General features: G+C 31.8%; 1 protein-coding gene across 2 annotated transcripts in view; it reads right to left on the bottom strand.

Annotated features, from left to right (window-relative positions):
• LOC126882333 (cytochrome P450 4C1-like) overlaps nucleotides 1-27,236 on the bottom strand; it is a 219,510-nt gene that overhangs the window by 102,172 nt on the left and 90,102 nt on the right. For both annotated transcript variants that reach the window (XM_050647209.1, XM_050647210.1), the window contains 2 exons: nucleotides 148-333; nucleotides 13-82 (listed from right to left, as the gene is read on the bottom strand). In XM_050647209.1, coding sequence (XP_050503166.1) covers nucleotides 13-82; nucleotides 148-333 — 256 coding nt within the window. The remainder of the gene's footprint in view (nucleotides 1-12; nucleotides 83-147; nucleotides 334-27,236) is intronic.

Genomic DNA, 27,236 nt, shown 5'->3' with positions numbered 1-27,236 from the left:
TAAAGAACTTACTTATTTATAGCCTTGACAAATTCCACTTCTTTTGAGATTTGAACATTCATATTGACTCCAAGCGCTGTTTCTAAAATAGAAATGAAACATAATGTATAAGCAGACTAGAAAGCAATAAGTGTTTTATATTCTTACCACATACCATATCCATGGTGCAACCAGCTAGCAAGGTATAAAGCTCTATATTTTTATTTCCCACCTCCTTCTGAAGCACATCCGCAAATATTTCTGATTTTTGCAAAAAGATATCCTGAAAGGTGTTAAGTACCTTCTGGTTAAAAGCTTGATTTATGGTTCTGCGATGAATCTTCCATACCTTATCTAAAAATATTCGTTTTCGAAGAATTATGTATATTGCTAGAGATAGTCCATTCACTCGCGGTAAAATATTGCAAAACCTTCAAATTTTAAAAAGCCGCTTGAATTGTCATGCCATTCGAAAAACAGAGAGCTAATACAAATGATTGTATACTTCAAAGAAACAAGTGATATTGTACCAATTTGTGCTTTTGTTTTGGGAGTGAGTTTCACTCTTTCTCGGGAGTGAAAAATATACGTTTAAAATAAGTCCGGAAATGGATAAACTGACTAATTCTAAACAACTTTTGTTTTATATAGTTTTTTAACTAAGTCAATACTTTTCGAGTTTGTCAATACTTTTTTAACAAAAAAAACATGTTTTAGACAGTTCTTCGCAAATAAATGAAAAAGTAAATACTTTGTCGAGAAATATATTGTAATATATTTAAATGTTGATTTTTTTTTCATGTACAGCAGGGTGCATCAAAAAGGGGAAAAATATTTTTTTGCGATGGAAAAGTAATACCTCACAAAAGTTGTACAATCAACTGTTAAGTATTTTGGTTCGAAATCGTAACATGTGTTCTGCCGCTCCAAGACAATTAAAAGCTTTGAAAAAACATTACCAGACGAAAAAAATGTTTATTTTGAAACGAAGAACTAATACCTCACAAAAGTTGCCTAACACACTATTTAGTATTTCAGTAAAATTGCGTTGAAATGATAAAATATTTTCTGCCCCCCTTGCCTAAACCCAAGGCAACTAAAAATTATAAAAAATACGTTAAGGTGCGAATTTATTTTGCAAGGGAAATGTAATAGCTCATAAAAGTTGAATAAATAAATTCGGTTTAAATTGGAAAATATTTTCTGGTCTCACAAGGCAATTAAAAATTTTACTAAGAAAAGATTGCTTCAACATTCTCTTTATAACAAAATAGCCTAACTTATCCCTCTCCCTGACGTCACCAAAATTTTTTTATACTATAATGACTATAAAGCAAATTAAAAAGTTAATATAATTTTAAAATAGTGCATTAGGTATATAAATATTACAAAAATTTTGGTAAAAACATTCTATTAGAAGATGTCTTCCGATTTAGCATTAAAGTGGCAGTATAGTTTTTCTGGATTCAATTCGCTCACAAACTCTAGAAAATCTTGTGTTACAAGCTTGACACATCGTTCTACACATTGTTTGTGGAAGTGATAGTATTTCTTAATCTCAATTTTACAAGGGTCTAAGTTAGGATTTTTAATAAAATCTCGCAGATTGTCACTCGAAAATCTAGAGAATATAGGTGGTTCTGTAAAGTGATATTCTTGCTAGTTAATTAACTCAAAGTAGTCGTTTGAATTAAAATTTTTATAGGAGAAAGTTTAAAGACCATTACGTTTTTTAAGTTGGTCACTGGCAAACTTCTTTTGATGTCAAAGGGGTAGATCGTTTGAATGTCGCAGACATACAAACCACTTAAGCGGTTTTTAAGATGTTCTTCTAACAGTCGTATTGCATCACCCTTAACCCTTAAACGCCCAACCTTTTTTAGGTTCCATGTACACCCAAGGGTGGGTAAAAAATATCCACCTCGAAAATAGCTAATATATTTATTGAGAGTTGCTGGAAATGGATTAAACTTAAGGATCTTATGCTTAATAAACATTGCATCTTGTAAAATATTAATATAAACAATTTACAAACCTTACAACAAAATTAAAATGTACATCAAAATTAACATACCAGTAAAAGCCAGTAATTCAAATTTGTCGATTTTCTCCATATTCTTCCTTTCTGCCTCCTCATTGGCGAATAATTATGTCGATTATGTAATTATACGTCGATAATTATATGGATTATGTTCCTACCAACGAGAAATTATATAGAAACCTTTAGTAACAAGTTTTACCAAGGGTGTACTTTTTATGCCCACCCATATTTAACTCAAGCTATTATTTTTATTTTCAAAAATATCGGTAGATACAATTTAACATCCGATAAAAGGCTGTCTTTTTAAAAATAAATAATTTTTGGAAAATTTTTAAACACGCAATAAGTATGTTACAAGGGAATACGCATTAGGTGCACAATTTTTACCCACCCTTGGGCGTTTAAGGGTTAACGCCAGTATTTGCGACTGTTTCATCACATGCAATAGCTGGATTTGATACCTTCTGATGTACCAGACAGCGGAGACACATATCCGAAATATTTGCACCCTGGCTCATGCACAAGTGTTATGTGTTCTTCCACGATCGATTGACGATAAAACTTTGTACAGTTTTTTATTTGAGCTAAAATTTTTTCTTTGAGTCAGTACCTTTCTTCTTTTACCGTTGTTCTCGCTGAATATATTTGTTTCTGTTTTCCCTATCAATCGAGCTTATTGCCATTTTTCTGGGACCTCTTTGATTTAATAGAAATTCTCGATCATCCAGAGGCACTTTTTAGTGCCTCTGTCACATTTGCATGCTGCAAGATCGAAACGTGTAGTTTTACTTTTGTCCTTAAAGCATTGAATTTTATTTTTGTAAAATTTACTATTTTGCCTGTTCTTAAATGGTTTCATAAGTTTCATATATTTGTCATGATGGGCTTTTAAAAGCTGAATATTTCTTGTATGTTAAATTATTGGAATTGAAGCATTTTTCTATATTTCCTCCAACTTAATTGCAACCTCTTCGGCAATACCGAAAAATTCTGGCTCTTTCATGGTGAGTTTTTTATCCTCTTCCAACCACAAAATTTCAACACTATTTCGGTAAAACATTTTCAGGTATAATTGGTGATTGCCTAAAAATGGGGCGGTCCACAGCACGTCTAAATTTTATTCCCCACGGTTCTGGTTTATCTATTTTAAAGATATTTAATTTACAAACAACAATAATAATAAAGTAACGCACCGCACCAAACATAAGCGAAAGTTACACGCACGGACTCACAAAGCGGGAAATTTCAAAGGGGTTGCAGAGACTGAAAAAACAAATAAAACTTTAAATATCTGATTTATGGATTCGACCGTTACTTGATGGAAGTTCATTTTATCTAACAATAAACACTGAAAACGTTCGTTTTCTATACTTCCACAAAATTTGTCATAACTATGTGACTACAAATGTTTCGGCAGGGTGCCTTTCTCAAGTGATTTAGTTTATTATGTGTTTGTCTTTTTAAAGTTTTTAACTGAAGAGGTTGAAGGGTAGGGAGCTATTTGTCTCGAGTTGATCATTTAAAATTATATCGGTATATTTCAATTTATTGATTTCCATAGATTCTATAAAAATAGCTTAAGGCCTTTGTTTTGAATATGCAGAATTTGAAACTCTTCATTAAAAGAGTGATTGTGATCTAGAAGGTGAAGTGCGTATGTAGAAGTGTCTGTTTTTCTATTGTTGAAACCCCTTTTGTGTTCTGCTATCCGGTTGTCAAAGGTTGTGCCAGTTTGACCGATGTAAGGTTTCGGACAGTCACCACAAGTTAGTTTGTAAACACCACTCTGTAGTTGCTTTCTCTTTCGGCACTTATTGTTCTATTGTTCTTAATATATTTGCTTAAGTTGTTGTTAGTTCTAAAAGCTGGTGTTGTTCCTTTCTTTTTATGTATCTGCCTTTACTGCTTGTTATCTTGCCAGTATATGTGATACAGCAGAAATTACTGGGTTCTTTCTGTAGTGGTGGATAGACTAAGTTCAGGGCTTTATTATGGAGTTTTTGGTTTAAAATTTTGTCAATTGTTTGTTCGTTATAGCCGTTGTTTACTGCTATTTGCTTAATTAGGTTCAGTTCTATCTCGAAGTAATTTTTTGACATGGGAATTTCTGTCAGTCTATGTATCATACTATGTATCCTACACAACACAAATTAACAGCCTACAATAGCATGATACATAGATCATAGATCAATAGTCAAAAAATAACTTCGAGATAGAACTGAACATCATTAAGCAAATAGCAGTAAACAACGGCTATAACGAACAAACAATTAACAAAATTTTAATCCAAAAACTCCCTAAGAAAGCCCTAAAATTAATCTATCCACGGCCACAGAAAAAAACCAGTACTTTCTGGTCTATCACATATACTGGCAAGATAACAACAAAAATAGCCAGATACATAAAAAAGAAAGGAACAACACCAGCTTTCAGAACTAACAGCAGTTAAGCAAATATATTAAGAACAATAAGAGCCGAAAGAGAAAGCAACTACAGAGTGGTGTTTACAAACTAACTTGTGGTGACTGTCCGAAAACTTACATCTGTCAAACTGGCAGAACCTTTGACAAACGAATAGCGGAACACAAAATGGCTTTCAACAATAGAAAAACAGACACTTCTACATGCGCACTTCACCTTCTAGATCATAATAATTCTTTTAATGAAGAGTTGCAAATTCTGCATATTCAAAATAAAGGCCTTAAGCTATCTTTATTAGAATCCATGGAAATTAATAAATTGAAAAATACAGATATAATTCTGAATGACCAACTCGAGACAAACAGCTCCCCACTTCTCAACCTCTTCAGTTAAAGACTTTAAAAAGACAAACACATTGTAAACTAAGTCATTTGAGAAAGGCACTCTGCCGAAACAGCTGTAGTCACATAGTTATAATACATTTTGTGGAAGTATAGCAAACAAACGTTTTTAGTGTTTTATTGTTAGACTTTAAATATCGTTTAAATTTATAATTGACAACATTTTAAGTTTTCTTGATCTTAGATCGAGTTAGCACATATTTTTTTATTCCAAATAAAATAAATTGAACTTTACATAAAAATCAGATATTTTTATTAAAATTCAAGGTCGTTGGGGAAGCAGAAAGTTCGCTTAGAAAACAAAATTAAAAATACTAATATGCTAAAAAATAACACTAGCAACTTTTTCACGCTATTAAATATAACATTTCCAAATTTTATTTTTTCGATGCACTCTAATATACAATGCTAGTCAAAAGTCCCCCCCTCGTATCTTTTGAACGGTTATACTTACAATAGTAAAATTTGGAGGGAGGAAATAAACGGACCTAAACTTCTTAACCAGTCACGACAGGTGACATAATAGTGACAGATGATTTTACAGCGCCACTGTGACAGATAATTTTAAATAGGACCTTATGGCAAGTGATACCTCGTTTGAAAGGTATTGAAAATTCCTCTTCAGTCATACTAATTTTGTTTGAGTTTAAACTCATTTTGATAAATAAATGAAATAATATAAAATTGTAGTTTGGCATTTAATTAATAAAAATTCAAACCTCCGCCTTTTGTTATTTGTCGAAACGGTAGACGTTGACGTAAAAACTACTAGAGAACTGAAAAACGTCAACTTTTTTGACAAAAAAACCATAGGCGGACATTTGAATTTTTATTAATTAAATGCGAAACTACAATGTTACTTACTTACTTAAGCCGTCCTCTTGTACCTTACGGTGTCGAGGTAAGTGGAGAAATGAGACGTCTCCATGCCTTTCGGTCGGTAGCTAGTCTTTCTGCTTCTCTCCACCCAATATTTCTTTTTCCGCAAGACTTTCCAATATTTGCATTCCACGTTCTTGCTGGCCTGCCTCTTCTTCGTTTGTTGTCAGATGCCGCTTTCCATACCCTCTTTACAGTTCTACCTTCACTCATTCTCGCCATATGTCCGAACCACGATAACTGTTTCGTTTCAAGTCTGTCTAAGGTCCTTCCAACACCGCACCTTTCACGTATGTCTTCATTTCTTATACGATCACGTCTGGTCACCCCGGATACCGCACGTAAATATCTCATTTCGCATGCTTGGATTTTACTACGGATGTTGTCGTTCACTGTCCACGTTTCACTACCGTAGAGTAGCACCGGCTCGTACACGGTTTGAAATACTTTCATTTTTGTTTTCAGGCTTACTTCTTTCTTCCTAATAAAACTTTTATTTAGTGCATAGTATAATTTTGTTGCACTCATTACCCTGCTGTTTATTTCTGGTTCTATATTTCCTTGCCCATTCATTGTTGATCCTAGATACTTGAAGTCCTCAACTTGTGTAATGGTCTCATTATTCAACTTAACATTTATATTTCCTTGTGTTTTCGATATTACTAAAGCTTCTGTTTTTTCAATATTTATTCTCATCCCAAATTTCTTAAAGGCCTCATTCCAAACATTCACATTCACCTGCAAGTCCTTTTCTGATTTTGCCACAATAACCAGGTCATCGGCATATATCAACTCTGACACGCAAACTTGTTGAAGTTTATACACCCCAACCCTAGTTCTTTTTACCTTACCCCTGCATTCTTTTGCAATTTCGTCCATTAGAGTGATAAATAACAAAGGACTCAGAACACCACCTTGTCTTACACCTGTCCTTGTGTAGAATTCAAGAGATGAGCAATTGTTCGGTCTTACATTATTACGTGTACATTTATATATACTCTTTATTGCTTGGATTAACTTCGGTTTCACATTTCTACGGTTTAATATTTCCCAGATCTTGTTACGTGGCGCCCGATCAAATGCTTTTTCCAAGTCCACAAAACAGAGATACAACTTACTGTTATGCTCTAGGGCTTTTTCTGATAACTGTCTCACCGTGAATATGAGATCGGTTGTACCTCGCCCTGGCCTAAAGCCGCATTGGCTGTCATCCAGTGTGGCCTCGATCTTTTCTCGCAGCTTTTTCTCTAGTATTATTTCGTAGATTTTACTAGCAACTACCAACAATGATATTCCTCTATAGTTAGAACACTTATGTTTATCGCCTTTTTTGTGTAATGGTAGAATAGTTGCAAGCGTCCAATCTCTAGGTATGCATCCGGTACGCCAACAGCTCCTTATGATCTTCCATAGTAATTGTAATCCTTCTCCTTCCATATATTTAATTAGCTCAGCCTTAATATTATCGTGTCCTGCAGCCTTGCCATTTTTTAATTTTAAAATTGCTCCCCTGTATTCTTCGTATGTTATGTCATCATCATCTTGTTGTTCATTTAAATTGTACTCCTCCCTGTCATTCTCTATTTCGTTGTTGTCTCCCATTAATAACTCCATAAAATGTTCTCGCCATCTTTCGGTAATCTCTTCATTTTTTAATAATATGTTACCATCTTTGTCCTCTAAACCTGTTAATCCGTTTGATTTTTTTTGTCTTAGATTTTTTAAAGTCCTATAAAGCAACTTCGCATTCCCCTTACTATCACTTTCCATTTTATTTCCAAATTCTTCCCATTGTCGATTCTTAGCTTCTTTAATTTTATTTTTAACCAGTATTCTCTGTTCCTTATATTCTTGATAATTACTTTCACTTTTATTGCTTATATACTTTTTCCACAATTTTTTCTTCTTCGAAACTTCCAATTTTATGTCATTATTCCACCAAGCTGTACCTTTCAGATATCTTCCTTTCGTTACCCCACATACTTTACTCCCAGTTGCGTACACCAGTTCCTTAAAAATGTTCCATAATATTTCTATATCCTCCTCATTTTTCCAATTTGTTTTTCGTATTTCTTCATTTAATTTACGACAGTATTCTTTCCTAATATTTTCAGACTGAAGTTTGTATACTTTAATACTTGGTTGTTCGTAGCGATTTTCTTCATTTTTAATATTAAATGCCTGTTCTCTCCTTGTCTTTACTTTAGTTTCAACGAGAAAATGATCCGAGCTGATCTCATAGCCTCTTTTAACACGCACGTTCGCTATTTCATTTTTGTATCTGTTCTGTACTAATACTAGGTCAATAACGGATTTTTCGTTCCGCGAATCCATCACTCGTGTGTATTTATGAATCTCCTTGTGTTGAAAAAATGTGTTACTAACTTGCATATCATTCATGATGCAAAACTCGATGACTCTTTGTCCATTATTATTCCTGACCATTTCTCCATATGGTCCTATAGGGTAGTCATATTCATTGCTTGACCCCACTCGCCCATTAAAATCGCCTACTATTATGACCTTATGATTTATTTGGTCCATTTCGTCCTGCAATTGTTCCCAGAAGCTATCTTTGAGTTCCTTGGCTTCATTTTCCGATGGTCCATACCCAACAATAATTGTTGTCTTCTCGTTTTTACTCATATCTATTCTAAGGAGTCTTTCCGAAATATTTTTCCATCTAGTGATATTTTTATGCTCATTTCTGTGAACCATTAGGGCAACTCCTGCCCTCGCACGTTCTGACTCATTAACACCTCCAAAAATCATGTAGTGCTCATTTCTCATTTTAATACATCCACTACCTTTTCTCTTTGTTTCAGTTAATGCTAAAAAATCCATTTTTGTGTTTTCAAACTCATCAATAAGTTCCTCTTCTTTACCATTTAGACTTTGTATATTCCACAACCCAATTTTCCAATACTTATTTTGTTTTTCATTTTTTGCATTCATAGTTCTTTCATTGTCTGTATTTTTATGGTTTAGTTTTTGCATATTTTTGTCAAGACTCGCATCGATTTTGTTATATTCTCTCATGTCCATAATCTGTGCCATGTTCGTATCCAAATCCATCCTCGAATTTGCATTAACTAGTAGTTTTTTAAACCAGTTGCTGCTACATTATCTCTGACTATTTCTATATTATTCGTACTATGGTTCCATCTCCATTTGGTGTCTTCAATAACGATAAAACCATAACCCATTTTTATTCTTTTGCCATTTGCCTTTTCTTTTGCTGCTATATGTCTAAGATTTTTCTGCATATCAATCTCTTTAAGTGTTAAATCGCATTCAATGTATACGCGGTGTTGTCTATAACTTCTAAGATTACTTTTTGCTTTTAGTACTCTTAGTTTGTCTTCAAAATTACTAAACTCAATAATGCACATATTGTCGTTGATCTTTTGTACCTTATTTAACTCTGCCATTATTCGTAGCTCTTTATTTAAAAAGTTTCCTATTTCATTCTTAAGCTGTTCCATATCAGACGTACTTATTGGCAAACCCTTCATTATTAAATTATTTTTCTTTCTTTCTTTTTGGCAGATTTCTAAAGTTAGCTCTAATTTATCCATTTTTTGTTTCATACTCATCATTTCCTTTTTTAAATTTTCATTTTCTTGAATTATTTGTTTAATCTTTTCTTTGTACTCGCTATTCTCTTTTCTGAGTTCTTTCATTTCTCCTACCAACTCACCTACCATGTTTTTTATATCCTCTAGTTCCTTATCTTTCTTTTTATTATCAGTTATTAACGTTTTCATCAGTTCCGTAATTTCATTCTCTCTACCTCCAGCATTCTTTGTATCGGGAGATCGATATACTTTTCTGCTCTTACTAAAGATTCCGTCAAATTCATTTCCTTTCCTTTTACCATCCTATGATAAATAAGTGTCGCTGCCGCTGTCAGTCATCTTAATTTCAATTACTATTATAATTAATTGTTTGACTGTATTTTACTGGTATTCCTATTTCTATCTGAATGTTGTTTGTTTTTATTTATAAAATAAATATATGTTTTGCAATCAATTTGCTATTTACAGTAAAGGTTTAATTCAAATTGTTTATGCACGAGGAATTTGACACCGATTTCAACTAGGTCAAATTTATAAAACCATTACTAATTAAAAAATCACTTACCGCTCGCAAAATGTTAAATCAAAATCCTTCTGTGTCCTTTGTACACAAACAACATTCACAACACTAAATAATCCTAAATCAATCCTAAATCACTTTTAAATCAATTTACATCACATATCTAAATGGTTTTCGTGGTAAAGCCCGAATCCGAGTTGTTTACCGCCGAGTCACATAAAATACGTGCGACCTCCTCGCTTGCTTCAACTCAACTCCTAAAATGTTATATTTATTTAATTAATTCACCAAAATCAAAATCAACTTAAACCCAAAAAAGTAGTATAACTGAATAGGTATTTTAAATATCTTGCAAACGAGGTATCACTTGCCATAAGGGCCCATTTAAAATTATCGGTCACAGTGGCGCTGTAACGTCATCTGTCAGTATTACGTCATCTGTCACTATTACGTCACCTGTTATGACCAGCTGCCAAGCCCAGGTGCGTTTATTTCATCCCTCCCACTTTCACTATTATAAGTATAACCGTTCAAAGATACGAGAGGACGGACTTTTGACTAGAACTGTATATCATACTAGTGACTTGGTGTCCAAAAAAAACTTTTAATAAAATTATTTGACACAAAAAGAAGAATGTATGTAATTGATTGAATTCCAAATACATCTCATGATGTCAGAAAACAGAAAAAAACGTGTTTGAAGATGGGTACGTATTTTCGGCTGCAATGCTATTCAAATGGGGATTCATTTTTTTCGAATCCTGAGGAAACTAATAAGAGTTTTTGAAAAATTTAAGCGCACAACGAAAGATTACGTTATTAGTGAGGGCCGAAAGTTCCTGAGAACTTCCATAATGTTTATTTTATTAAGTACAGAAGTGAAAAGCTAAGAGAAAATTTAGTGTGATTTTAATTTCAAATACCGCATTCAAAATAAACTTTATATTTATTCTAAGGGACTTTCGGCCCTCGGTAATAATTTAGTCTTTCATTCTGCGTTTAAATTTTTTAAAAGTATATATTAGTTTTTCAGGATTCGGAAAAAATGGACACCATGTCCGGGGTAATATTTTCCAAATATATCTTTGTCTTACAACGCACTTAGTCGAATAGAATATTGTCAGCATATTGTCAGTCAGACATTAACAATCAGTGATAATTTTAAATATTTGACATGGAATCGGGAATATTTTGAGTTGGTAATTAAATAATATTGATATATTATTCAATACTGATATTTAATACTTATTATTTATTACTGATATATTATTTAATACTTAAACAGAGATATATGTATTTAATAAATAATTGATTTAAGACGTGAAAGATCCAAGCAGAGAATACATCAGGATAATATATTCTGTCATCCAAGTATTTTGTTATTAAAGATGTTCAAAAGTTTAAGCGTTCCATAGCAACAATATATTAATAAAAAATCACTTTAACACTTTTCCTCTTTTCTCTATTGAGTATTAGTTTTAGTTGTACATATAAATTATTACAATCACTGAATACTTAATTAGTGAAAAAATTATCACATTTATTAACTGAATTAATAATTTGCAATTATAAAAATAACAGTTATCCAAGAACATTCAAAAGCCATCTCTTTAAGTTAATGATAACATTTTCAAGTAGAATGACATGCTATTAATATTTACATATCCATACCAATGTGAATTTTACTACACGTATTTTGCCGTGTAAAGACAGAAAAAGTAGGGATAGCCGTAAAATATTTGCGAATTATGTACCCATGGCCTTAAATTAAATGTTTAAACTGCCAAGAGGCAGTAGTGGCAGGGTGAACATTTAATTTAAGCGAAAACTAATATTTATTTGTCAAGTAAACTTTTTTTCTTGTTTTCTGACATCTGCAAAATATATTTCCAATGAAATAAATTACATATATTCTTCTATTTGTGTAAACTAATTTAATTAAAAAAAATTTTTTGACAAAAAAAATTTGCAAATTTTTCTCAAATTATGGAAACCCAACATCACTTTTATTTATTACATATATTATAATATGATAACTGTTTTCTTATTAATTTTACGAAAAGAAATTATTCTTTATAGAAAGATCTGTAAGTTCTGAGACCTCTGGTGTAGATGCAACCATCAGATATCAAATTGTATTAATTTTATACGAGGTGGGTCGAAAAATATGAGTTACGCACAAAATAAAATAAAGGTACTATTATTTTTAACAACATTGAACATTGTTTTTATGAAAAGTTCTTTAGAATTAAAAATTAAAACTATGCTTCAATTAGGCTATTGCGTATGTATTTTAGAAAGGAATCACAACGTTAACAGGGTTTTATTGTTTCATAAGATCAATCGACCTCTATATATGAAAAAACCGCGAAGTGCTACCATTTAAAGGGGTGCATTTTTAAGAAAGGGGTGAATTAGTCCCTAGACACAGGTCGAATTAGGGTGAGTTCTATGTACTTTTGGTACAAACACGTCTACAGAAAAATTATTCCTGCTTGGCTTAGCGGGATAAGATGGTCAAAAATGCCCCCGCACCGATCAGCCTCGCTACTTATGTTTTCGATAAAGGATATAAAATTATGCCCTTATGTAAATTTTTAGCTTCCCAGAGGTCCTAAAACGTCTTAAATCTAGAAAAGAAGAATTTTTAGGTTTTATTTTTTTGTGAGCGCAATTTTACTTTAAAAAATCTGAAAAAATTTAAGAGGTTGCATCTTTTGAATATAAAATAACCTAATTTTTTTCAGATTTTTGTAATGAAAAATGAGCCCAGGAAAATTTTTTGAATTTAAAAAAAAATTTTAGGTGATTGATTTTAGAAATAAATTTTAGGTGAAATTGAAAATGATTTGGCCAACTGTTAAATAGTATTTTTTGTGAACTTTTGCCGTTCTTTTAAATGGCAGAGGCAGAATTTTTAATATCTGAGCGGAAAGAACGAAAAAATCGAAAAAACCGTTTTTGGCTGTCTCGAGATGCATCTCGGGACAGCCAATTTTAGGATTTAGGATCCTGACTACAACAACTGAAAAAAGAAACTAAAATTGTGAATTTTCTCATAAAATTTGGTATGTGGGGTTATAATACAACTTTAATAAACAACTTTTCCAAATAACTTTTATCGATATCTGTAACGCGAAGCAAATCGAATCACATATCGAAAATTCACCCTGTTTGTAGTAGGCCGCGTTTAAAATTTAAAGTTCAGTTGACTATTTTAAAAATTGTGAACCATCACCCTGTATGACTGTGCAAAATTTCAAATCTGTATATATTTTTATAGCCGAAACATAGGGGTGTCTTCATGTTAAATGCGACACACTGTATTTGTCAATTTGTTAATTTATTGCAACTAATATAGTCGTATTTTTTATAGATTCAAAATATACAATCAAAGTATTGACTAATTCACTAATTTTATCATAAAAAGTTTAAATTGATTGCATTGAAGTATGGAACTAATTATTAGTGTGTATTAATAATTAATGTGTATTAAGAATGTGTATAATATAATTATGTGTAATAATATAATATAATATAATGTACAGAGTGAGTTTTATGTATGGAAACCCTCAATTATCTCGGAAATGGCTTGCACGATTTTTATGGATTGTGGTAGGTTGGAGTTTTCTAATGTGGCCGATATTATAATACTTACATTGTTGTCAGATCTTCCGTTTTTCTGAAAATCTAATTAACTTTATTATTTCAAATGGAACACCCTGTATATTTATTGCATTTTGAAGTCCTTAAGAAATACTGATTATTTTCCATGTTATATTCCCTATACCTAAAGGCCATAATTTCGGAGTTATTGCTACATTTATTTAAAAAACTTTTTAAACAATAAATTATAAAAATCAATTTTTTCGGCCTGCGTATACATTATTTTACGTTCTTTGGACCATTGGGAACAAAAAAGTTTTCTTGTAATTTTTCTCTAAAGTTAATCGTTTTCGAGTAATAAATAATTTAAAACTGAAAAGAAATCGAATAATTACGATTTTCAAGGTTAAAAAACACAAATCAAAAATATTATTTTCGAAACTAATAAAGACCTATAGAAATTCAAGCTAAAGCCTTATTTTATCAGTTACCAATAAGTAATTTGAGCTTGTTTCATTCTAAAATATTGTTTTTTAGTTGTTACTGCAGCCTCTTTTATGTCCTCTCATATGCGCTTCATTAACATACTCCGCAGTTTCAAAAATATTGTTTTTTATTTTTGTTTTTGAACCTTGAAAATCGTCATTATTCGATTTTTTTCAGTTTTAAATTGTTTATAACTCGAAAACGATTAACTTTAGAGAAAAATTACAAAAGACCTTTTCTTGTTCCCAATGATCCAAAGAACGTAAAATAGTATCTACACGGGCCGAAAAAATTGATTTTTATAATTTCTTAAATTTTTTTTTTAATAAATGTAGCAATAACTTCTAAACTATGGCATTTAGGTATAGAGTATATATCATAAAAAATAGTCAGTATATCGTAAGGACTTCGAAACGCAAAAAATATACAGGGTGTTCTTTTGAAATAAGAAAGTTCATTAGATTTCCAGAAAAACGGAAAATCTGACAACAATGTAATAATTATCACTGTAATATCGGCTGTATTAGAAAACCCCTACCCACCAAAACCTATGAAAAACGTGCAAGTCGTTTCCGAGATACTTGAGGGTTTTTATACATAAAACTCACTCTTTTATTATAATAATTATAATAATATTATATTATAATATAATAATTATATATATATTCTATAACACTATAAAACAGTGTTGAAATTATCGGGAATTGCGGTCTGTGGCTTAGATTGAAACTACATTTAATTCTGTTGAATTCGATATTTCGATGAGTATTTATTAATTTTTCATCTTCATCAGGAACAAACTACAAAATTAACTAACAGTTAGGTACAAACATAATATTACAATGATATAACTTACGAATTGTTGTAGGTATGTTATAGAAAGCAATTTAACTTAAAGCTATGCATGTCGTTTCACGAGAACGTCGAGGGCGGCACTGAGTCAGGTATCTTTTCTCACATGTGTTAAGGGTCAAAAGTTCCAATATCGAGCCATCTGTTTAATATTCTGCTATTTTTCGAATTTTAAAACATTGCAGTAAATTTCGCTTAATCTACTTGTGTCTGATTTGTAATTAATTGAACGTTTATTACTGTTTATGTGGTACATCTCGAGGAACAATCTTTTCTTATAATTGCTTTCTGAATCTAAGATCTTGATATCTGACAAATTAAATTGGTGTCCTGTTGTTATGGAATGGTGTGCTGCTGCACAAGTATTTTTGTGTGTTTTACAATCACTTTTGTGCTGCGTTATTCTTTGTTTCAGCCATTGCGATGTTTGTCCTATATACTGCCCATCACATTCGAGACAAGAAAGTTGATAGATGATATGACTCTGATTTAGAAGCGGTGTCTGGTCTTTAAGCTTCGAAAATAAGCTGCAGTTGGATATGCTATTGTATTTCGCTATCTTGATTTTAGGAATTCCGTTCAGCAGCTTGATTATATTGTTGGTTAAGCCATTTATGAAGGGCAACTTTTTGTAAATCACGGGATCTGATGGTCTGTTGTCACGTTGCCCGTCGTATAAGTCTGAGTTATATATCAGTTGCTTAAGAATTTTACTTGGATAGCCGTTGTTCAAGAATATGTTGTAGAGTGTTTTTAAATTCTTTTGTGTGAACAGGTCATTCCTGATGTGTAAAATTCTGTTTTTCATTGCAACAACAGTGTTGTGTTTTTGGCTTTTCGAGTGCTCAGAGAAATAATTTATATATCTTCCAGAGTCAGTTGGTTTCTGATACCAATCCAAAATTATCTTGTTCTCTGTGGTTCTTATCACCTTAGTGTCTAAAAAGGGCACACTTTGTTCTTTCTCCTCCTCAACGGTAAATTGTAGGTGTTTGTGAAATCCATTGAAGAGGTCCAGTGTAGTTTGAATAGAGTCCTCGGGGATCGCACTTATCACATCATCCACATATTTGTATATGAACGGTAACTTGAACGGTAGTCGTGGAATTACTATATTAAATAGATGATCTAAAACTATGGTGGCTAGAATGGGGCTGATAGGAGAGCCCATGGGAGTGCCAAAGATTTGTGAGTAAAAAGTTCCACCGAAAGAAAAGTAAACATTAGAAAAAATAAAATCGATTAGTTTGAAGAAGTTATTCTTACTTAGTGTGGTGTTGGGTTCTACTAAGTGCCAATTTTGCTCTGAAATTTCAATAATCAAGTTAAGAGGAATATTCGTGAAAAGCGATACCGCATCTAAGGATATAAGTACATAGGTTTGAGGAATTGTAACATTCTTAATTAGTTCTACAAACGTAAATGTATCTTTCACATTATAATTAGTTTGATATTCAAAAGTGGCAGTTACAATGTTTGCCAAGTATTTCGAGATGTTGTATGTAGTGGAGTTGATCTACAAAAAATCTACATTACTTATTGACAACAGGTAACAATTTTAGCATGACTAATAGGATTAACAGTTTTATGTCGAGCACTAACAAGAAAACATTATCATTAGAAATAAAAATTACTTGCAATAACATCTCGAGATATAATCGACTTATATGTAACATCAAATCTGAACTTTCTGAGATTTTTCCAACTGATATGATACGTGAATACGAAAATCGTCTGAAAAGAAAATTTAGATCTGAATTTGAGAAAATAAAACTTACGAACATCAACAAATTTGAACGACTATACAGCAATAACGAAAAACACAACCGTGTATTTAAAGACAACAGCAAATGGTTTAAAAATATCTCTAGCATAGCCATACCGGAAGAAGTCGCAAATTTCTTATCATTGGGACCTAAATTTAGTGTGCCCTGTGTTGGTAAAGATGTCAGACTAGATAGATTTGTTGCAGACTTAGAAAATATAGTGGATGATATTCTAGATGAATCAAAGGATGTCGTACGAGCTAGAGCAACCAATATCATAACTAATTATGTGAACCACACTACAACAAACAAACCAAACCACTTCAACAGGATGTTTGAAAAAACACGCAAGTTTTTAAAATCAAATCCAGATCTATACATTTTGCAATCAGACAAAGGTGGGTGTACGGTTGCCATGGATAAATCAGAATATATGGATAAAACTGAGATAATGCTACAGGATTCTTCCACGTACACCAAATTAAACACTGATCCAACGGTGAAAATACAAACCAAATACAACAATATTATTAAGAACCTGAAATACATAGGTGAGATAGACGCTAATGCTGCAAAACAACTAATGATCTACAACTCGATGTTTCCAAAGTTATACTGTCTACCAAAAATTCACAAAAGCAATGTTCCTCTTCGCCCTATCATCAGCTCAATCAACTCCACTACATACAACATCTCGAAATACTTGGCAAACATTCTAACTGCCACTTTTGAATATCAAACTAATTATAATGTGAAAGATACATTTACGTTTGTAGAACTAATTAAGAATGTTACAATTCCTCAAACCTATGTACTTATATCCTTAGATGCGGTATCGCTTTTCACGAATATTCCTCTTAACTTGATTATTGAAATTTTAGAGCAAAATTGGCACTTAGTAGAACCCAACACCACACTAAGTAAGAATAACTTCTTCAAACTAATCGATTTTATTTTTTCTAATGTTTACTTTTCTTTCGGTGGAACTTTTTACTCACAAATCTTTGGCACTCCCATGGGCTCTCCTATCAGCCCCATTCTAGCCACCATAGTTTTAGATCATCTATTTAATATAGTAATTCCACGACTACCGTTCAAGTTACCGTTCATATACAAATATGTGGATGATGTGATAAGTGCGATCCCCGAGGACTCTATTCAAACTACACTGGACCTCTTCAATGGATTTCACAAACACCTACAATTTACCGTTGAGGAGGAGAAAGAACAAAGTGTGCCCTTTTTAGACACTAAGGTGATAAGAACCACAGAGAACAAGATAATTTTGGATTGGTATCAGAAACCAACTGACTCTGGAAGATACATAAATTATTTCTCTCAGCACTCGAAAAGCCAAAAACACAACACTGTTGTTGCAATGAAAAACAGAATTTTACACATCAGCAATGACCTGTTCACACAAAAGAATTTAAAAACGCTCTACAACATATTCTTGAACAACGGCTATCCAAGTAAAATTCTTAAGCAACTGATATATAACTCAGACTTATACGACGGGCAACGTGACAAGAGACCATCACATCCCGTGATTTACAAAAAGTTGCCCTTCATAAATGGCTTAACCAACAATATAATCAAGCTGCTGAACGGAATTCCTAAAATCAAAATAGCGAAATACAATAGCATATCCAACTACAGCTTATTCTCGAAGCTTAAAGACCAGACACCGCTTCTAAATCAGAGTCATATCATCATCAACTTTCTTGTCTCGAATGTGATGGGCAGTATATAGGACAAACATCGCAATGGCTGAAACAAAGAATAACGCAGCACAAAAGTGATTGTAAAACACACAAAAATACTTGTGCAGTAGCACACCATTCCATAACAACAGGACACCAATTTAATTTGTCAGATATCAAGATCTTAGATTCAGAAAGCAATTATAAGAAAAGATTGTTCCTCGAGATGTACCACATAAACAGTAATAAACGTTCAATTAATTACAAATCAGACACAAGTAGATTAAGCGAAATTTACTGCAATGTTTTAAAATTCGAAAAATAGCAGAATATTAAACAGATGGCTCGATATTGGAACTTTTGACACTTAACACATGTGAGAAAAGATACCTGACTCAGTGCCGCCCTCGACGTTCTCGTGAAACGACATGCATAGCTTTAAGTTAAATTGCTTTATATAACATACCTACAACAATTCGTAAGTTATATCATTGTAATATTATGTTTGTACCTAACTGTTAGTTAATTTTGTAGTTTGTTCCTGATGAAGATGAAAAATTAATAAATACTCATCGAAATATCGAATTCAACAGAATTAAATGTAGTTTCAATCTAAGCCACAGACCGCAATTCCCGATAATTTCAACACTGTTTTATAGTGTTATAGAATATACTTGCACGGTCGATAAATACATCGGATTTCGAATCCAGTTCTGTATATATATTGTTAAGATATGTAAAATTTGAATTAATATGGTTTCGATCTTAATATTTTAGAAAAGTTAAAACATATAATAAAAATATACCAAAATTCATTTCGAAGAAATGAAAGTCAATTATCTTTGGATGGCCGTAGGTAAACAAAATTTAAATAGGGATTAAGTATTTTCTTTGTACAGTTAGTATGATAAGGAAGTGGTTATGTGTTTGGACAATGAGACCGGGTTAGGGAACAATTGTATTTAGAAATTTAAATGAATGTAATCTCCTTAAAAACCGATTGGCATGTAATTAGTTTTAGGAAATTTCTAATGGTAGGAAAAGTTGGTGTTGAATCTGACATTGACAATTTTGAATTTAATTTTTGGAATCGTTGTCAGTGGACTTTCATAATTTTTACATAATTTAATTTTACGGTAGAATAATTTTTTCAACGTTACTGTTTAGTGCTGGCCTTTAAACGAATGTGATTCTAGACGATAGTTGTTAAATGATCGTCAAGTTGAATAGTGGTGATCTCTGAGAGTCTCCTGAAGTAGTAAGGCAGATAAATGAATAGCTGTGAGTTTGTTGAAATAAGTGTCCTGACGGAGGCTCATCACGTAAAGCATTGTAAGTTATATTGTTCTACTTATATTCCAAGAGTCACCGTTGCATGCCGGAACGAGAAATAGATTCAGTTTATTGAGAGGAGAAAAGGCTAGCATTGTTTTTTGAAAGATACGTGCATCTGTAGGGGGTCATTGATGACAATAGGCTTGCAATAGTTTGTTGCGAGATTGCTGACTACATAGGGGGCTGCTAAGAGTAAATTGTAGGCGACCAGAGACAAGAATTTTGACAACTCATCATCCGAGAGACAGTTTTATTTTTTTTTGTAGAATTATTCATAACGCAAATTTCAATAAGTACTTTAGATAGTGGTAGGAGTATTTCAATAATCAGAATAGGAGATATTATTTTTAGAGGATATTTTGAGGGTGAATTTATTTCAATAGATGTTTTTGTACCATATATGTGTTTTATTCCGTTAGTCTTTGACCTTATTTATCATATGTAAAGCAAAGGAGATATTGAAGCACGAGAATATAAAACCCTGAGATTAGAGCATTAAATAGTGTGATTAAATCATAAGTGCATCATTAAAATTAAATTTAATTAATTAATTAATTATCTAATCAATTGCTTTGAGCACACCGATCTTTGAATATCACATTAATATATATATATATATATATATATATATATATATATATATATATATATATATATATATATATATATATATATATATATATATATTATATTTATAATAATATAATACGGATTAATTGGTTCAATATTTCAATGCAATCAATTTGAATCTTTTATGATTAAATTAGTGAATTAGTCAGTATTCTCATTGTATATTTTGAATCTATAAAAAATACGACTATATTAGTTGCAATAAATTATTGAATTGATAAGATACAGTGTGTCGCATTTAAGATGAAGACACCCCTATGTTTCGGCTATCAAAATATATACAGATTTGAAATTTTGCGCAGTCATACAGGTTGATGGTTCACAATTTTTAAAATAGTCAACTGAACTTTAAATTTTAAACGCGGCCTACTGCGAATCCATAAACAGGGCGAATTTTCGATATGCGATTCGATTTGCTTCGCGTTACAGATATCGATAAAAGTTATTTGGAAAAGTTGTTCCAAATATTATTATAAACCCACATAAGAAATTTTATAACAAAATTCACATTATTAGTCTTTTTTTTCAATTGTTGTAATCAGGATCCTAAATCCTAAAATTGGCTGTCCCGAGATGCATCTCGAGACAGCCAAAAACGGGTTTTTCGATTTTTTCGTTCTTTCCGCTCACATATTAAAAATTCTGCCTCTGCCATTTAAAAGAACGGCAAAAAGTACACAAAAAATGCTATTTAAAAGTTGGCCAAATCATATTATCATAACCTAAATTTTTTTGAAAATTTCAAAAAATTTTCCTGGTCTCATTTTTCATTACAAAAATCTGAAAAAAAAATAGGTTATTTTGTATTCAAACGATACAACCTCTTGAATTTTTTCAGATTTTTCAAAGTAAAATTGGCTCACAAAAAAATAAAACCTAAAAATTCTTCTTTTCTCGATTTAAGACGTTTTAGGACATATCCTTTATCGAAAACATTAGTAGCGGGGCTGATCGGTGCGGGGACATTTTTGACCATCTTATCCCGCTATAGGCTTTACTATCAAAATAATAGCTTTTAAAGTCAAAAATATGTTTTTTTTAAATAAATTAAAAAAAAAGAGCAAAAGAAAACACGAAAGAAAGTAATTTTGTTTGTTGCCCCATAACTTTTTCCACGGGCACATAGGTATAGTCGTTGCTGCACAGAAAAAAGCTTTCATCCTTCCTCTTTAAAATTACTTTAAGTAGAAGTCTCTGGGACTTATAGTTTTCGAAATATGTATATTTTATTTATTAAGCGCAACAGGCCTTGTAGGCCTAGGGCAAAAATGTTTACATTTCTGATTACATAAATAATATAGTAAATAACTTAATATAACTTACATAACTTATAAATTTTATTTAAGTACACTTCAGTCTTTTTATACACTCCTTCACAACCTCTCTCCATCTCCTTCTGTCCAATGCTAGTTCTTTCCATCTCTCAATGTTACTTTTCTTCAAATCTTCATATACATTGTCCTTCCATCTTTTCCTTGGCCTGCCTTTCCTCCTCTTTTGTATTGGTCTTCGTGAAAGTACCATTTTTGGCATTCGTTTACTTCCCATTCTCTCTATGTGCCCCAAGTATCGTATTCTCTGTGCTTTGATCGTCGTCGTAATCGTTGGCTCTTGATATAGTTCTTCCAATTCTTTATTGGTTCTTCTTCTTCACTGACCTTCTATTTTCACACCTCCATATATTGCTCTTTGTATTTTTCTCTCCCATCTTTCTAACAGGTCTGTTTCTAACTTTTTGAGCACCCATGTTTCGCTTGCGTATGTTACTGTAGGTCTGATAACAGTCTTATAAATTCTTATTTTTGTTTTCCTTGATACGTATTTGGATTTCAATAATGTGCGTAATGCTCCATATTTTTTATTTCCTTTAGCTATTCTTGCCTTTATCTCCCCTTCTTCATGACCATTTTCATCTATTTTGGCTCCCAGGTAAATAATTTCTTTGGCTCTTTTAAACGAGTATGTTTTTTCTCCATCTATTTGTACTATGATGTTATTCTCTTTTTCTTTTTGGATCTCTCCCATTATCATATACTTTGTCTTTTCTTCATTGATTTAAGTCGAATTTTTTGGCTTCTGTTATTATGTTTTTCATTAACTTTTGTAGTTCTTTTTTGCTTGTTGCTAATAGCGTCAGATCATCTGCAAATGCTATGCACAGGCTCATTTAGCAACATCCCTTTATCATCTCTCATATATGGGTTGTTTTTTTGATATCCTCTTTCCATTTTTTTTGCTTCCTGGTAGAATTATCTTATTTCTTTTTTTTTTGAAATTTTTCTTCTATTTCTTTCAGTTTGTTCTCGTTGTATTTTCTCTTTTTGCTTCTACATTTTCTTTTCATGATTTTTCTCAATTCTCTGTATTCTTCTCTAGTGCTTTCTTCGTCATTTGTGAGATTTTTGAGTCTTACTTTTCTTATTGCTTCTGCTATTTCTTGACATTCTTCATCATACCAATCTTTTGTTTTGTGTTTTCTTTTGGTTTTCGCTAGGATTGCTTTACTTGTGTCCAAGATTGCTTCTTTGATATTTTGCCATTGTTTGTCTGGGCTTGACGTTTCTTGTTCCCTGATTAGTCTGTTGGTTATTCCCTGTTCATACTTCTTTTGTGTGTTGTTATCTTTTAGTAGTCCTATGTTAAATTGTTTTCCAATTTTTTCTGTTGTTTTATTGTTTCGCTTTATGTTATGCTCGATTTTATATTCTGCTCTCACCAGGTAGTGGTCAGAGTTACAGTCCGCTCCTCTCATGCTCCTTACATTTATTACATTGTTTGCATGCTTCTTCTCTATTAAAATATGGTCTATCTGATTTACTGTCTTCTTATCAGGGGAAATCCACGTTCCTTTATATATATCTTTTCGGCGTAATTGTGTGCTTCGTATCACCATTTGCCTTTCTGTTGCAAAGCCTATTATTCTTTGGCCATTATCGTTCGACACCTCATGCTTACTATATTTCCCTATTATGTGTTCGTATATATTCTCTCTTCCTACTTTGGCGTTGCAGTCTCCCATTATTATTTTGATGTCAAACCCTGGTAATTTATCATATTCTCTTTCCAATTGCTCGTAGAATTCATCTTTTTCTTCTTCTGTGGCATCTTCAATCGGTGCGTGTACATTTATTATACTTATGTTTCGTTTGTCCCCTTTTAATCTTATTGTGCATAGTCTACCTGATATTGGTTGGAATGCCATTACTCTTTCCTTCCATTTTCTCTGTATTATAAAACCTGTTCCTAACCTTCTGGTTTCTCCCCCGCTTTTAAAAAATACCACGTCTTCTATTTCTACTATTTCTGTTTCCAATTGTTTTGTCTCTTGTAAAGCTATTATTTCTACATTATATCTTTTAATTTCTCTAATTAATTCTTTGAGTTTTCCTGTTTCGTATGTGCCTCTTACATTCCATGTACCCAAGTTGACTTTAGTTTTCTTTTTGTTATCTTTACTTATTGCCTTGTCCATTGCCTGCGTCGTTTCCTTCTTATTTATCCCTGTTGCAAACTGTATCTTGTCATTTTTCGGCTTTTCTTTTTTATTGCTGTCTTGATTTGTTTTATTTCCATAGTTCGTAATCCTATTCTTTGCATTTTTCGTCGTCATTTGTTTCCTTTCATTGCTATTGCTTAGTTTTTTGCTTTGGTCTCTACCACCAACGTTTGGTTCATTCCATCCCAGCGCCATATTTCATGATCGGCATATATTTTCTTATACCCTACTTTCACTTTTCTCCCTTCCTTTCTTAGTTATTGCGCTTTTTGTCTGACATGTTTCTGTACAATTCTGTCGTTCTTTGATAGGTCATCGTTGATATAAACTAGACCTTCTTCTCGATTTCTCAATTTGGTTTTGTTTTGCATGATTTTTCTTTTATCTTCTTCCTTTTCAAGCTCAACCAGACAAACTTTTTCTCCTAACTTCAGAGCCTTCTCTATTTGTACATCTACTTTTAATTCTGTCTGCATAAAATTTTTCATTGCATGTTTTAGGATATCTGGCCCATTTGTATCTATGTTCAATCCTTGTATAATTATATTTTTCCGCCTTTTTTGATTTTCTAAACTTTCAAGCCGTTCTTCTATTTGATAAACTGCCTGTTTTAGTTTCGTGTTTTCTTCTCTTAATGTTACATTCTCCTGGCGTAGCTCTCTTATTTCATCTCTATATTCTTTCTGCTCTCTACGCATCTCGCTAAGTTCTCTTGATTGTTCCTCGATTTTTAGACTTACTCCTGCCATCATTTCCATAATTTTTTGTATATTCTCCTCCATTTTCTCCTTTCTGTAGGAGGGAGATCTGCTTATTTTTCGACTTTTGTTAAAAGCCCGTTCCAATTCTTCCTCTTTTCTCTTCTTGTCGTTTTCGTCTGTCGTGGTACCGTCACTTTCTGTTCGAAATAATAGCTCTTCGTATTTTTTATCTTCTCTGCTCATTACAACTGGTTCGTTTTACTGCGATAAAGGTCTCGTTCGGACTATCTCCGCGGAAACTTAACCTTTCTCAGTGTAGCGTCTTACTTTTTTCTTTTTTTTTTGATAAAATTATATTGAGCAGTATATACTATTTCGCTCCTCCCTACTTACAGGACTTCCCTGTCGACTTGGCAACACCGCGTTCCAATCAAACAAGAATCCACTTCGAATATCGTAATATCGATGACGTTTTATTTGTTTGTGTGTTACGCTTACCTTTGATTTTTGCCAATTTGGAGCACAATTTCAATATTTAGTTTATTATTTTTCGTTCAGCGCGAAGATTACTCACTTAACTTCACACTTTAGCGTTTGCTGTAATTGATTTACTCTGCATTTCGCGAAAAACGAGTTTAATGCAGGAGCAAAATACAATTAATATTTACACACTCAGCGCAACGTTGCCAATCCTTTCGAAATATGTACTATGATGTTTCAGAGTTTGTCGCTCACAGCATTTTTGGGCCATTTTCCCTGTTATTTAGCAAACATCGTTCTGTAACCTTTTTCTCCGCAACTTTTGGTATATTCAATAGTACATTTTATAACAAAAAAAGTCAATTAGATATAAAATGGTCTGCTGTAGAAGGCTTTTAAAGGTTTTTTAAAATGTTATACTTTTATGATGTTTGATATATTTTACGATTATATTTAATTAATATTTTTACGAAAATATTATTTTCTTTACTTTAAAATATTGTGTTTTAAAAAATTCTAGAACTATTTTTAAACAAGATAAGCTTTTTCAACGTGTGACATATACACATGAAATATGTACCACTAAGTCGGAACCATATTATGGAAAACTTTTTTAATATTAACTTTACCAAAAAAAATTTTCTTATAAAACGCTATGTATGGTCTAAAACCTAAGATGCAATCATCAGATATAAAATCTTATCAATAGTATACGAGGTACCTATTACGTTAAAAAATAAGAATTTCGCCAAGAATAAAGTACTTTTATATTTCAAAATATCGAAAAATATTATTAAGAAAAGTTATTTGGAATTAAAAATTATGTTATATTATGCAATTACCTTCTTCTAATTGAAAGAAATAAAAAGTTTCAAAATTTTTCTCAAAATAGGGATACCCTTTTTATACCTACAGATATCTTTTAAATATAGTCCTAGAATTTTTTACAATACACCATTTTAAAGTAAAGAAAATAAGCTTTCTTTTTTATTGCACAATGTATATACTTAAATGTACAAGAAAAAACGTTATCATGTAAAATTTAAAAAATAATCAAAAATATCAAAAATCATTAAAAATATAAAACTTTGAACAACCATAACTTGCTTAAAAATAGTCGTATGACCTTATACAGTAGACCATTTTAAAGGTCATTAGCGTCTCTTCTTACAAAATGTACCATTATATACCTAGAAATGCGTAAAAAAAAGTTATAGAACAATATTTGCGAAATAATGAGGAAAATGGCACAAAAATGCTGTGAGCGGCGAATTATGAAAAATCATATTTTACTCTGGGCTAATTAGCAAAATTCATGAAAAAGTTATTTACCAGCAATTTTATTGCTGGAATTGAATTATAAGATCCTATATATTAATAATATAGGTATGCAAAGTCCGCAGATAGTGTGCTACTTTTTTTATAAACAAAATGGCGCCCGAAAATAGTGTTTTTTCAATTTTTGCTCTATAACTCCAAAGATTTTAACTTTACACCAAAAACACAAAAATAAAAATTCACCGCAATTAAATTCTGCATAGATATATGTTTTTCCCGATTTGTTCCGACGAAAATTTTCCTCGGAAAATGCGGGTTTTCCCAACAAAATCTCTAATTTTCACATACAGTTTTAGGTAAGTAATTATTAATCAATAATTAAACTTGGTGAGATCAAAGCTTTCTTGGTATAGATTGTAATTCCAGAAGCCGGTGAAAGTTAAACGAATATTTTAGCAACAATTCAATTGTTAATTAACAATTTACGATCCCAATAATAACCAAAATAATCATGATACATTGATCAAACTTATAAAGATTATAAAGATGAGATGCTTATTTAATACTTTATCGACAAAATATAAATTTTTCGTTTTTTTGCATAATCTTTAAATTTTGAAAAAAAAATAGTTATAATACGCTGGTCTAATTAGTAAAGTACAAAGAAAGGTTATTTACCAGCAATTTTATTGCTGGAATCGAATATTATGATCCTATGTATTAATAATATAGCTATGCAAAGTCCGCAGAGAGTGTGCTACTTTTTTTATTAACAAAATGGCGCCCCCAAATCGTGTTGTTTTCAATTATTGGTCTATAACTCCGAAGATTTTAACTTTACACCACAAACACTAAATAAAAATTTACCCTAATTTAATTCTACATAGAGGCATGTTTTTCCCGATTTGCTCCGACTAAAATTTTCCTCGGAAAATGTGGGTTTTCCCAACAAAATCTCGAATTTTCAAACAAATTTTTTGGGCAAGTAATTATATATCAATAATTAAATAACTTGGTGAAATAAAAGCTTTCTTGGTATAGATTATAACTGCAGAAGCCGGTGAAAATTAAACAAATATATTAG

Source organism: Diabrotica virgifera, chromosome 3, assembly GCF_917563875.1.
Source record: "Diabrotica virgifera virgifera chromosome 3, PGI_DIABVI_V3a".
NCBI lineage: Eukaryota > Metazoa > Arthropoda > Insecta > Coleoptera > Chrysomelidae > Diabrotica > Diabrotica virgifera.
The sequence above is the reverse complement of the archived record's forward strand: the minus strand, read 5'-3'. Positions and strand labels throughout refer to the sequence as shown.